The sequence below is a fragment of the Ostrinia furnacalis genome, unplaced genomic scaffold, assembly GCF_004193835.3.
Source record: "Ostrinia furnacalis isolate ACB-3 unplaced genomic scaffold, ASM419383v2 OfSCF1098, whole genome shotgun sequence".
NCBI classification, from domain to species: Eukaryota; Metazoa; Arthropoda; class Insecta; order Lepidoptera; family Crambidae; genus Ostrinia; species Ostrinia furnacalis.
Window position 1 is genome coordinate 1,327,474 of NW_021131337.1, and position 14,904 is coordinate 1,342,377.

At 37.8% G+C, this 14,904-nt stretch overlaps 1 protein-coding gene across 1 annotated transcript; it reads left to right on the forward strand.

Moving 5' to 3' along the window:
- Positions 1-1,670: 1,670 nt before the first annotated feature.
- LOC114351151 (zinc finger E-box-binding homeobox 2) lies at positions 1,671-10,301 on the forward strand. Its single transcript, XM_028302230.1, has 2 exons — positions 1,671-1,984; positions 8,478-10,301. Exon 2 carries the CDS (start codon positions 8,484-8,486, stop codon positions 9,780-9,782), a length of 1,299 nt encoding a protein of 432 aa, XP_028158031.1. The 5' UTR covers positions 1,671-1,984; positions 8,478-8,483; the 3' UTR covers positions 9,783-10,301.
- Positions 10,302-14,904: the final 4,603 nt, after the last annotated feature.

The window sequence follows — 14,904 nt, forward strand, 5'->3', positions numbered from 1 at the left end:
GTTATTGAAACGATATAAACCGTGAGATGCCTCTGAACAGAATAGATCCAGAACTACTTATATCCTTAGTGGAAAACAGACCACTAATATGGGATAAAACCACAGAAGATTACAAGGACAAAACGAAACGAAATTCCGCTTGGCGCGAAGTTTGTAATGTTTTGAGAGACAACTTTGAGGACATGGGAGAAATGGAGAAACAAAATTATGGTGAGTTAAGTCTTTATTTACACAAATATTACAAAAAGTAAAGATTTCATTGTTTATTTGGTTCCGAACTTACTTGACCGATTTGAGAAATTCTTTCATCAATTTGTAATTATAGCCTGACCAGGAACATAAAAACCCTCGCCATGTTGCGGAAAATTAATGGTACTTATTGATGAATTTACTGTACATTTTCATAAATTGTTAAATAAAAGCTAACTTGACTTTAACTAATTTGAAATCGGAAATAGTAAAAAAAATGTATAAAAAAAGAAACCGGCTTCCGTCAAATGTCCGTCAAACGCACAGATATGGATAGATGGGTATTTCGCCAAAAATGGTCAATTTTGCCTAATTTCCATGGCACGAATTTTATTTTTGTTTTTAACTATTTTTAGTTTCCCATTGCATTAAGTAGTAAAAACTAAGCTAATATATCTAGAAGGGGTGTCATAATTCGTTTTAGAAACAAAGTTATGAGGTCATAAATTTTTGGTAGCCAAGGAAATTATTATAAATATTTTTTTCTCTAAGTTTTCTTCTGTGGTTTGCTTTTTTTTTGTTCGACCTATTTTTGTGTACTTTCGCAACAGTTTTCTAGATACATAACTGCTGTCTACAAAATACAAAAAGAAATGAGATCCCATCAAAAACAATACTTGTCAAAAAAACCAAGTCTCGCAACTCAGTTGTTCTACGGTAAAAAGTTGTGAGATCCATGTAATACCAAGTCCAGGCCAGGAAATCTTTAACGTTTTACATAAAATATTGACTTGGCCATCGCATGAAAACACGTGTAAATTAAATTATTTAGTGCGATGGCCAAGTCAATAATTTATGTAAAACGTTAAAGATTTCCTGGCCTGGACTTGGTATTACATGGATCTCACAACTTTTTACCGTAGAACAACTGAGTTGCGAGACTTGGTTTTTTTGACAAGTATTGTTTTTGATGGGATTCACTTTACTCGGATTATATTGTAACTTAAATAATGTAACATTGTTATTCTACATGATTTGGACACCACATATTTAAATTAATAGGTCCATTGACAAAAAATAATGAGTGTAATATTAAAATAATATTTTTATGCCTAAAACAATTTGAAATTCGGCGCTATTGTAATATCTACTTAGAACGTTTAGTTAGTTATTTTTTAAATTAGAGTGGAATTTTATTGAAAATGGAGTGTAAAACCATTTCAAAATCCTATTAGAACCTTTTCGACTTCTACGGAGTTCTACGCGTTAACTTTTTTAAAATAACCATTTTGTTTATGTTACGACTATTTTAATTGACCTTATAAAATAGTAAATGGAATTAAATCGTGCATTCACTTCATATTTATGTTATTAACAAATAATAGTAAACCATACAACCAAAATATTTGTTTTTAATTTTAAAACTATTACTGACTGGTGAAAAAACTAAACGCACTTGACATTGTTGACAGCTGGCTCGCTTGACGCTCGCCCGAATGTCAAAAAGTCGTAATAAAACCCCGACACGAATTATCGCGATACATTCGTATATTTTACTCAAATTCTTATTAAAATCTAATTAAAATACATTATAAACTGTAAATAGTCGTTGCCGTGACCCGGTTTGGTGTATTGTACGTGGGAAATCAACGCTATCATGTGGGGATATGTTTTCCCTCGGGGCAAAGAGCCATTTTATCAATTCGTGCATTTACTTCTTTTCTGCTGACTTGATAAAGGCGTGACGTGTAAAGTGCAATAAGTTTTACGCCTTAGCCCAATTTGAAACAAAAAGGTGAGTTTTATAAATATATTTTTGCTTGCTTGTTGTGTAAAAATATTCAATTTGTAATGTCTTTTCCAACGCTGTGGATTAGGGTACGGATAAATAGTCCTTCTTAACGCTAAATGCTTTGTTAACTTAGGCATAAAAAATATTATTTTCATCATCATCATCAATTCAGCACGTACGTCCGTACGACGTAGTATGTCCCAGTCCTGGATCTGTCAATAGGCCGTATAGGTCGCGGCCTAGGGGCGGCAGATTTCAGATGACGCTAACTCGATTTCAGAAGATAAAAGTTAAATAAAGATCCAACCCCACCCTAGCCTACGGGCGGCATAACTGTAAATCCGCCACTGGTACGTGCACTGCTGAACATAGGCCTCCCCCAATGATTTCCATAATGATCGGTTGGTAGCAGCCTGCGTCCAGCGCCCTTCTGTTTTATCCTACCTGTCGGTATTTAGTGTACAGAACACCTATGTTTTAATTTCTTATGTTTTTCTTATTTTCAATACAATTTATGTTATTGTTTATCCCTTTCAGCACGAGAGAAAAATTTGACGATTTCTAAAAAATCGCGTTAGTTTCTGTGGTCATTAGGATCTAAGTAAATAGAAAAAAATAGCGAAAAAATTTAGGGGGTGACTTTAACCCCCTTAACCCCCCCGCACGATCGTATCAATCCGTCATGAACCTATGAATAGCTATTTCATTACAATTACAATTTAAACTAATTAAAAAAAGACATTTTAGATGTAAGGAGCTTTATTATTCTTCATAAAGACATGATATCGTAATTAGATACTAATTTCTGCAAAAAAAAAATCAAAAATAGCTCATGGCGCTAACCTAGAACTCTGTCAAAACCTGAATTTTGGGGGTAGTAGCATCTTAAAATTGAACATGAGCTTTCGTTTTTAGTAATAACTTTTTTTTTTTAATCCCCAATGTCGAGGCTATTATTCAATAACACATGGGGTTAGATATTTTCATAAAAGGGATCATTTTGGTTCATCTATTGGTACTAGAATCCTGGTATCCTCTCGATATTTTCACTGGTGGCTGTATTTTCTTCAGCGGGTTTGTACTATTTGGTGGTTATGTGTCTCGGAGACATTCTTGAGTTTATTCTAGAGTAAATCTGATGTTCAGGCCTTTAAAAGATTCGAAAGGTTTCCATTACTTACATTACCAAAAATTCAAACATCGTCCCGACATGCACGCTCGTGCTGTAGAACTTTAGGAGTACCTGGTACTCGGCTACATCTAAATTTTTATAAAATTAAAGCGAATTATATTTTTTAAGGATATAATTTAAATAAATACCGACAAAATTCATTGAAATCCACAAAAGAAGTAATTTAAATAAATTAATACTTTTCACGCCTCCCGTAGTCAGGTACACGTCCATCTTTGTCACTCAACACCGCACCGACTGAACGCCATTGAAAGTTTTTGTATGAAAAATAGCAAATATATCAAACCGTACGATCGATCGGAAGCGTCTTGGCGCGGTAAAATTGATTTACCAATTCACTAGATTTTTTCAAAGTCGAACGCACTTTCGTATTATTCTGTGCTGAAAGGGTTATCGAATAAATTACCATGACTATACACTATTTAATGCCCCTTAGTTTGATTTCATTAATGAAAATGTCAAAGGATATTTAATTTATTTAATGTTGGAGAAACAGTAAAAATACTTTCAAAAGCCATAAAATATTTATTGTTACTTTTTTCTATTCCGTTACTAAAAATGGCAGGCGCAGAATAGCTTTAAAATAACTTTATGAAAAACATGAATGAATAATAATAATTTAATAATAATTTATTTATTTCTCTCACAACATAAATTATGAAACATTTCTCATAATATATCCGTTAAACTATAGATTGCATTGTGAGAGCTGGTGCCTATTGTAGATTTTAAGAAAATCTGTATTACAGGTCACCAGGCCCACTCTGCGGAATCTATTTTATTAAATAGTTATACATTTAAATAATTAGAAGATTCCTAGAGGTACAGAGTGTTGAGTTCTAATTAATTAAACAGGCTAAACAAAATATAAAATAAAAAATACCATAAAAATACAATGATATGAGTGTGTGTGTGTGTGTGTGTGTGAGCGTGTGTGTGGGTGTGTATGTAGATGAGTAATTGCTGTAAGGGCGTACTATTCCACGATATTGTCATAAAAAAACACAAGAATGGGGCTTTTCAGATAATAGGCAATATGGGTCTATTTCGGGGAGCTTAGTAATCTCTCAGTGTCTTCATAGTTGAGTGTGTTGAGATACTTAAGTAAGGCTTTTTTAGCACTGGATTTGTGAATGGCTAACTATACAAAATATCGTGCTCATACACGCTCGCATATACAGGATGTCACATGTATTTGAATTGTTTAAATTTAAAATAAATTTAAACAACAGCGTTTTTCAACCTGTGGGTCGCGACCCCCTGGGGGATCGCGCAGCCTCTATAGGTCGCGAGAGGTCGTAAAAACTACCTCAGTAAAAAAATTCTTATGGTGCGTCCACACATGCGCGAGCATATTCGCCCAGTGTGGACGCACCATTACAAAGACAGATTTATCCGAAATCTAATAATTATGCAAATGTTGTATGGATTGAACTATTCAGACCCTACAAACATCTACACAAAAAAAGCGAATGGTCGGGGGTCGCCAAAAATTTTTTCATACTAGGGGGGTCGTGTCATGAAAAAGGTTGAAAAACACTGGTCTAGAACATCTAAAATCCACTGTGTTTCTCGCGAAATTGACAAACAACATCATGTTAGATGATATACATATACCTTCATTTTTATTGCAAAATTATTAAATGATTAATAAAATGTTGGTAAGATGCCCCAGTGTTTTCCTTCCTTGTTGTGCCTTCATCTGTACTTTCCGTCTAAGGCCTCAGCCTCGAACTTAGCGGGCAGCGGGGCGGCGGCGGCGGCGGCGCGGGAGCGGGGCGGGTAACGCAGACCCGTTCTCGAAACCAGCGGGCAGCTCGCGCGGCGCTTTAGCGGCGAAGTGTTGTGTTCGGGGTTGTGTTGTCGAGATATTTGTTTTTATTCGCAAACGAAATGTCTGAACAACGGCGACAATTTTATTTCGATTCAAATTTATTCCTAACGCTCGATTTATTGTGGGCAAAAGAAGGAGTGCGCTCCCCGCTCGATGCCCGCTCCCTCGCCGCTGCCCGCTCGTTGCCCGCTGCCGCGCCGCTGTTTTCGAGAACCGGTCCATTTGATTTTACGCATAAGATCCTGCCGCTCCCGCGCCGCCGCCGCCGCCGCCCCGCTGCCCGCTAAGTTCGAGGCTGAGGCCTTAAGGCGGCGGCTTACGCCGTGACGGAGACAAGAGACCGCGACCGCATCTGTCTCTTGTCTCGAACTTGTGCTTCATCATCATCATTACAGCCACAGGACGTCCACTGCTGAACATAGGCCTCCCCCAATAATTTCCATAATGCGGCCTGCATCCAGGTGTACTAAAGCTTACATTGCCTAAAGTGTTCATCCTTCTCGATAGCGGCGATAAACGCCATCTTATTCTTCTTCTTATCGTGTAGACAACAAACCTATACAGTGTCAGCCCAAAACTCCGCCACAAGAGTGGCGTTGTCAGTAGCACTCATCAAATCCTCCTGAGTGCAGTTGCTTGGGCACTCAGGACATGACATCAGGTGCTTCATCGACTGCCATCTTATTTCTTTAAACGGAGAGTAAAGGTCATAGCAGACTTATCAACTCTGAAAGGGATCAACACCATGTCGCCTTTCGCGCGCTGTCAACAGCGAGGCGATGCGTTTACGTTACGATGCGTGTGCGTTGCAGTTTGGAGTTTCATACAAAGAATACTGACCGCCTCGAGTTGAATTGTTACGATCCCTTACCGGGTTGATAAGTGTGCTATGTCCTTAAAGGTCATGCAACATAAGACGTTTTCAGCCTATCGTTAATTAGTCGTCTCTTGGCGTCCTGCAAAGAAAGTTTTCACAGAAAATTGTATGACAAAAACTGTATTGGAACAAAAATGACAAAAACCAACAGTCTGCGTGCGGTCTTGTAAACGCCGCACCAAAAACCTACGTCAGCCACTTCTCGAAAGTTATTTATCGATTTCCAAAGAATAAAACTCCCTTTTATGGCATCCTCCCGGGCGATGAGCGATAGCATCTTACGGGCGACCCAATTCCAGACCGCGATCCGATATACGGTTATATTCAAAATGGCCAAAAAGTTGACAACCTTATTCCGATTGTGAAAAAGACATGTTGCGAACTTATTGGGTACTTTGGGTGTCACGAACTATTTAACGCTGACTGTACAGACAGCGCATTAAGTTACACAATGTGGTATCTGTGTAATTGTGATAGGTGCTATTTTGCTACAAAAATGTAGTCTGATGTACTGCTGGCTGACTGTACATTACAGAAATATTTTCGCTGATACAAAATAGTGATGCCGAATACTGTCGATTTGGGGGAACTACCGAAAGTAGATGATAATTTTTCATTTCTAATCTTTAAATCTAAACAGCTTTGACTAAATTAGGACTTTTCCCCAAAACCAAATCGATTGGCGAGTTAGCGTATTTGCAATTTCCTTTAGCATTAGGGGGCAACTATTGCTAAAAATGAATTTAATTTCCCACCTCTTCACAACGTTTAGTTGAGCTTCTTCTTCAAAGTTGCCTTCTAGAGCTGAAGTAACCCGCATATACGGTTGTCTTGAAATCAAGAGAAAGACGAGCCATCTAGGGCATGAATATCGGAATCTCGTAATATCGGAATCTCGGACTGCGAGATCCGATATTTCAATTCCGATATTGAGCGACTCAATATCGTAATATCGGAATCAGATAAAAGTTTTAATTGAGATTTTAAACAAAGCGTTTAAACTCGCCACAACCTGCCACAAAGCCCAAAGTACCTACATGATTGGCAAAGACCAATGATTTTCTCATGTCTCTCACCATCACTTTTTGTTCCACTGCAAATATCTCAAATCTTTATTATTTATGGTTAATTTAACTTGTTCTAAATCAATTTTAGCATTTGCCATAGGTAGGTACTTGGTCAACAAAGAACGACATCTCAACTCCCTTTCAAACATTAATTTTACTGGACATGGACCGTCATGTCTTCTGCGTACTATGTGCCCTGCACATTGCCACTTCAGCTTGCTAATCCGTCGGGCTATGTCAGCAACCTTGGTTAGTCTACGGAGCTCCTCATTTCTGATTAGATCTCGTAAAGAAACACCAAGCTTATCCCTCTCCAAAGCACGTTGTGCCCTATATTCAAAGGCCACGTTTTCGAGCCGTATATCATCACTGGTAACACACAACAATTGAAGACTTTCGTCTTCGTTTTCGACGATTTACCTCTTTCTCGAAATTGCATCTAACTACCTAGCTGATCGTTTGTCCGAGATAGACGTACTTACTTGTCAACAATCTCGAGAATCGAGCTCCTAACCGAAACTGGGTAAGGAGCAACATGGACATTCGACATAAGCTTCGTTTTTTCCATATTCATCCGAAGGCCTACCTGTTGGAAAACTCGATTAAGGTCTTCGAGCATTGTGATAAGGTCTTCCAACGGTTCTGCCTTAGTACGCAAAACAGACGGACGATGAGGCCAAGGTTCTGAAGTGGAGGCCACGTACCGGAAAGCGCAGCGTAGGACTCATAACCACAAGGTGGACCGACGACCTCATAAAGGTAGCAGGAAGGCGCTGGATGCAGGCCGCCACCAACCGGCCATTGCAGGACTCATAACCACAAGGTGGACCGATGACCTCATAAAGATAGTAGGAAGGCGCTGGATGCAAGCCGCCACCAACCGGCCATTGTGAAAATCAGCATCGGAGCCTGTGTTCAGCAGTGGACGTCCTATGGCTGACATGATGATGGCTCGTGGTTTTGTGAGTTGTACATCGATAATCAAAAAGGAACAAATTAGAAGCATATTCAAGTTTTTTACCACTCTCTACAATTTTTGTAACACGTGATTGAATGACTCTAAAATTCGTTCCGCCAACATAAAACAGGGTAATATAATGAAGGAGTAAAAAAGTTTGTTTGATATCTGTGATTTTACAAAAACACTTTAATTATTTTAGTCCATAATATTATCAGTAACCATTCATTATCAGGTGATCCGTCTGCTCGTTTGCCTCTTGTCACATAAAAAACCAAATGCAATGGATACCCATAATGTAAAAATGGTTTTAAAATACTTCAATTTTATGAAGTGCTGTTTTGTAGCAAACTAAAGATTTTGATTAAAATCATTATTTTATTGTAAAAAATCCAGAATTCTTACGAATATAACCAAATATTAATTTTATAGCACATGAACTCAATTCCGATATTAATATCGGAATTCCGATATTGAGATCTAATATCGGAATCCAATATCGGAATTGAAAACCTTCCGATATTACATGCCCTAGAGCCATCGTTAAAATCAATTTCTATCTTTCCAGGTAACCATGACGGAAGAGAAACCAGACATAAAAAAGTTGGAGATCGAAGTTGGAGAGTCATCTATGTCTCAACTGCGGCCGCCCGACCCGTCAATGCAGTTGAAAGAACTGAAAGAGGAAAAGAAAGTCTTCAAATTCGTCAGTGTGAACAGCGAAGTGCTCACAGACGAACAAAGGGAAATGTACGAGTCTGTACTCTCCACCTGGAAACCTGTTATGTTCCCAAAAAGAACTAAACAGTATATCTGCATAAAATGCAACAAAGAATTCAAAAATTACCAAAACCTGTACCTTCACACTACTAGGGTACATTCATCAGAAGAGTCCGCGGTCATGTGCGATATCTGCGATAAAACATTCAAAAATAAACACTATTTGTACATGCATAGGATGAATAAACACTATTCGGAAGACGAGAAATGCTACTGTCAGTTCTGTCTCCAAGAATTCAGGACGAGTCGAGCGCTCCACATGCATGTGAAGCGGATTCATCCAAATACCCTCCCTGAGTTAAAATGTCCAGAGTGCGGGAAAGAGTTTTCGGTTCCTTACAAACTAAGGTACCATATAGACGCGTGCCACCGTGCGGACCAGGATAAATACAAGTGTCACATCTGCCAGAAGTTATACAAAAGTCACCTGAATTTAAACAGACACCTCCATTTTCAGCACTCGCAAGTTGAAAGACACAAGTGTGTCTTCTGCGACATGACGTTTAAGTCTCGGCACCACATGAAACGGCACATCTTAAATATCCATCCGCCGTTAGAATCCAAAGTGAGTTGTCCTGAGTGCTTGAAAGAGTTCAAAAACGACCAGTATTTGAAAGAGCATATGCAAGTCCATTCGTCTCTTGATACGAAAGTGAAATGCGATCTGTGCGACAAGTTCTTCCATTCGGCGATCCGTTTGAAGAAGCACAAAAAGATCGTTCACCCGTCAAAACCTAAGATGCGTTGTGAAAAGTGCGACAAGGAGTTTGCCCATGCGCACTATTTGCGACGTCACAACAACTCTGTTCATATGGAGGTAGACGAAACAAAATACGAGCATGAGTGTGAGCAGTGCGGCAAGAAATTTAAACTTAAACGATATTTAAGCAATCACTTACAGAGACATGAGCAGCAGCATTTGAAAAGAATATCCCAAATGGTCAAAACGGTTATGACGGAAGACGGGAGGGAAGGGGATAAGCCGAAGAAAAAACCCGCGAGGCCCAAACGAGAGGCGATTGAGTTTATCAAATGTGAACCCGTTTCGAGCTCAGACTCCGAGTCTGGAGAAACTGAGTCGGATTCTGAATAGAAAGAAACTAAGAATCGATGATTACGTCAAATTTGAGCTTGGCGAAAGTACGTTTAAGCCGATGGTGAATAATGCTACAGTTTTAACACGGCTAAATCATTTTTGGGCGGTATTTATCGCCTCTGTAAGACTATCTGGGAAAAATTTTCTACTCGCTTTTGTTAGTGGTAGGGCTTGTTCAAAGTCCTCCTGGCTAGCTACCACCATCTTACAACAATGTTAACAGCATTGTTGCTGACTAAACTGTTCCTCTATGATTGTGGATTACACAATGCCTTTTTTGACGTATCCATCAGATTCTTTGCAAGTTCAATTATAAATATAATTATGTTATATTGTTCCAATACATTTTAAATACTTGACAGGTGATAATAATATTTCTTTAAACACAAAAAATACTTTAGACATATTTGGTGGGATGGGTCGATACCATTATACGATTATAATGGTGTATATTTCTATTCATCTTACGCGGGGCGTGAGATAGCGAAAGGCCCACGCACTCCCCGCGCTCGGTTCGCAGTAAAATAGAAGATTCGTCAATAATTCTTATTTTGTGCAAATTATACAGGTTGTCAATGTTATGTACGTAAAGCTGAAAGGAACAAAAACTATGTCACTAAATTGATTAAAAAACTCATAAATTAAAATCTATAAATTATTCTACTTTTTTGTTAGAACACTATTTTGGAGTTGATTTATTTTTACTATCGTAATATTCTATGCTTGCAGCTTACATAGATTTCATAGACACCCTATATACTAAGTATTAATTAAATAATTAAAGATAAAACTATTCTAATAAATGAAAGCAATATAAATATAATAAAAATAAATAGCTTGGTAAATATTTTCAGGACTAAAAAGATTTTATGAAATATTATAGCTAGATAAATAAATAAATTTTGAAAATTAATTAAAATTATACTTGGCTAGTTGACACCACTGGTCAACTGACATACTTTTTATGAGCTGGTAAGACGCGTATTTCCTATAGATTTTGTATTTCAACAGGAAATGACGTCATTTTCTTCAACTCAATTGATCATTTTATTAATTTCTAAGCTGAGAGAGTCTCATAGTGCGCGTGGACGCACAGGGTGACACACGAACCACTCACATTGATCTATTGAACGCTGTGCGTTCGATTTGCTGCTTCACTTAAGTTAGTAGCTTCAAAGTTAATAAAACTTGATGACGTCATAGTACCCTTTCCCATACAAAATCTAAGGGGGACTCGCGTTCTGACAGTTCATAAAAAGTATGTCAATTGACTAGGGTGTCCACTACCCTACAATAAGGTGTCAACTATTCAATTAGAAAATTTTTGGCGTATAAAATGTTTTTCTAGCGTTGGATGTTTAAAATTACAAAAATTAGACAAATTTTTAATAAAATCTTGCATTATTTATCATTTTTGATATATTTGCAATTAAATGTTAATGTATCGAAATGAACATGGTCGTGGCATTTCAATTACTTAATAATTTTAAACTTGTAAATATTTTCAGTATCTTATCCCTAAAAAGTGATGAATTTTAAACATGTTGAATTTTATAAATTTGAATTTCATGCCTGCAACTGTGTGTGTTTTTATTGTAAAGATACAATATTTTTCTAACGGTTACAATATAAATGTTCATTTCGATATACAACCGTGAACCCGGTCGAGTTAACTGGCGGCCGTGACGTCACATCGCCCTGGTACGGACGGGGCGAACGCAGGGAGGTGTACGGGTGAGTGCGAGGGAGAATCGCATTCTAGCGAGGTGCGCAGTTATAGATAGTGCCATCCACGATGACGCGCCCCACCAATGAGGGTTTTCGCAATTGAAAAATCCGCCAGATGGCAATACGTAGACGCGAGGTCCAAATGCTGTGTGATTGGTGGATTTTGACATATCTGTCAATGTCATGTCAAAAATAACCAATCATGCAGCAGATTTTTCAATCGCGAAAACCCTCATTGTTGGTCGAGGGAAGCACGAGGTGCGGGGAGTTTGATCCGAGCGTCATTATTATCAGAGTAAATACAAATGAGTAGGTCATCTTCATAGAGAAACGCACCGAGCGCGGTTTGTATATGAGCGCGCCAATACGTACGGCGCGCACGCACACACTGGCTCCCCGCTAATCCACGCTAAATTTTGTCAGTGTGAGCGCGCCAATACGTATTGGTGCGCTCACATGCAAACCGCGCCCGGTGCGTTCTATGAAAATGACCTACTCATTTGTATTTACTCTGTTATTATAGTGTGCGTGTACTCGTGGATAATTAGCGTGTACCGATAAGGCCCTTTTCACATGTTCCGGTTGCCGGCTAACCGGCGCCGGGTACCCGGTGGTGAAGTGTATGGGCATGCCGGATTAATTACGCCGGAACATGTGAAAGCTACGTACCATGCCCATACACTTCACCACCGGATACCCGGCGCCGGTTAGCCGGCAACCGGGACGTGTGAAAAGGGCCTAACACTCAAACATTCGCGGAAGCATGCTTAGGACGAATGGTGGGGCGCGTCTTCGTGGATGGCACTATCTGTAGCTCGATCGGGTTGTAAAGGCCGTCCGGTGCATGGTGGAGGATTCTATGGCAGCGGACGGCCTAATACGCGTTCGCTGCGAGCAAAGCAAGTAGTGTTATGCAAATAATCCTAATGCCGTTGACATACGGCAGGTATTTCAATGATTTAAGGAGCTGTAACTAACCGTCACTAATCAAACTAGAAATTATAGATTATGAACCTTAAAATGATGATGTTGAGTTCAAAATCCATTGAGTATTATCTTCATTTTTAACAGACTTAAAAAAAAAAGGGTCTTATTTTACATTGGTTTGTTGGCAAAATGCATCTTATGCCCTCAGCATTAGGGTAATTGTTGCCTGATACTCCTTGATACAGCAAAAGCGTACCTAATATAACTTCTACATACATAGATGTAAGCTGTAAATATTTATAATTAAGTGTTATGTTACCCAACCGCAAGAGACGGGGGTAAAGTTTTTCCAAATTACCATTTTTGTCGCGACTTAGTCAATGTTTCGATTCTGTAGATTTAACTGTACATAAAATGTTAAGTTGTAGAATATTGTGGTTTCAAACTTATATTTTATAATTCAATTGCTAAAGTTGACTCGAGATCAAACATTTCATAAGGCCCTTTTCACACGTCCCGGTTGCCGGCTAACCGGCGCCGGGTATCCGGTGGTGAAGTATGACCCGGCGCCGGTCAGCGGGCAACCGGAACATGTGAAAAGGGCCTAACGGTTATATTAACTTTTTGTTTCACGGTTCTGGGTTCAAGCTGTTTAAGCCAATAATTTTTTTCATTCAAGTTTACGGCATTGGGTGCCAGCCCTTTTAGCCGTGTCAAAAATATTGCCAATTAAAAAAATGGTTTGAATGTCTCCATCGCGTGTTTTGCCCAACACAATCAACAAAACCATGTCAACGTTCAACATTTCTTGTAGAATATGAATAGTTTTGGATACGAAATAGTCCAAAAACAACACATTTTGTAGGAACTAAAGCCCGGTCCGTGAGCACGTAGAATTTTGTCCAATGAACGCTAACTACCCATCCTTATCGCTCGCGCGTAATTATATTGCTGTCGCGACTGTGCTACTGGCATGGCACTCGCAGTGAGTGTGCGAGCGCGATAGCAACATAATTACGCGCAAGCGATAAGGATGGGTAGCTAGGGGTCATTGGACAAAATTCTACGTGCTCACGACCAGACTATAGTCAAAAATATTAATGATTGAAAAAAATGTTTGCTCTCAACTCAAAAAATATTGTCCGAAGATTTGCGACAATGTTAATAATGGATTGTCTTGATAAAAGAAAACTATGATATAGGTAGATATTAACTGTGAATTTGTGAAACAATAAAAATAATGTTTTAAGATGAAAACCATTATGTTTAAGATATTGTAAATATTCATTAATATATTTTTTGTCACGGTAAGTTTAGTCTGAGGATTAATTACGTTTTGTGTTAAAAAAATGCTGGTGTCTGTAACATTGATCATTTTAACACTACCTTTAACTACTTCAATAAAAACTTTCCAAAATCTACTAGATAGTTAAAAATCTACCTTATTAAAGTTGCTAGGTAAACACGTTGCAATACAAATTATTACCATTTTGATACATTACACCGGTATCGATTTAAGATTTTATCTTGTATTTTTGTTTGGTAAATTGAAGTTCCTATACAACGCCAGTTTTATTTTTATTTTAGTTTTTCTGTAACCTAGCAACTAATTTTTAGTTTTAGTGTAAATATAGAGTCAATTTCACGTTACTATTATTTACGTGCTCTTAAAATGCAGTGCGCACAAACTTTTTCATTGTTGGCATTTTTCTCGTGGCATTTGTGTTTAGGAACGCCGACCAAAGTAGAATCACTTTAGTACAATAAACTTTTGACATTTAATTTACTGAGTTTTGTAATAAAAAAAACCCGCCACCGATGAAATGTAGCAACTTTAAAACTTAAGATACGTTCATTAGATTTTCTTTTTTGTAATAAGAGTTTAAAAAAGCGCAAGTTCATCGCCATCACCCAAAAGAAGTATTAGAGTTTCATGAATTTAAAATAGTTTCTTGTTAATAATATAATATAAAGTAGGTATTTTATAATAAAGTTATATTTTATCGGAGGCCAATGTTATAATTTTGACCAAGACAATGTTATTAATTTTGGATTTTTTCATTAGAAATTGTTGTTAAAAAATATTGTAATAAAAATTGTAACTTCTACCACTGCTTCTTACATCTTTAAATACGAATAACTAACTTAGATTTATATTATTATGTATTTGTAAATATTCTACAGATTTTATCGTGTGAAATTAAATGGTTATTTGGAATTATTAATATGCGATGTCATTTTAGCTTTATTATTCCTTTGTGTTGGTGTTGAATTGACCCTCCTTCTCTCTCCCGCATCGCTTTACTACCACAGTGCACAGGAATCTACTCAGATTAATAATAATATTACATAATATGTGCTATGTCTATTATTAGACGTTTGGCCTATCAATGATGCCACGTTAATGTTTTTTTGTATTTAGTCCAGTAATGTGGTTATACGTGACGTTAAAAACTACCAATTT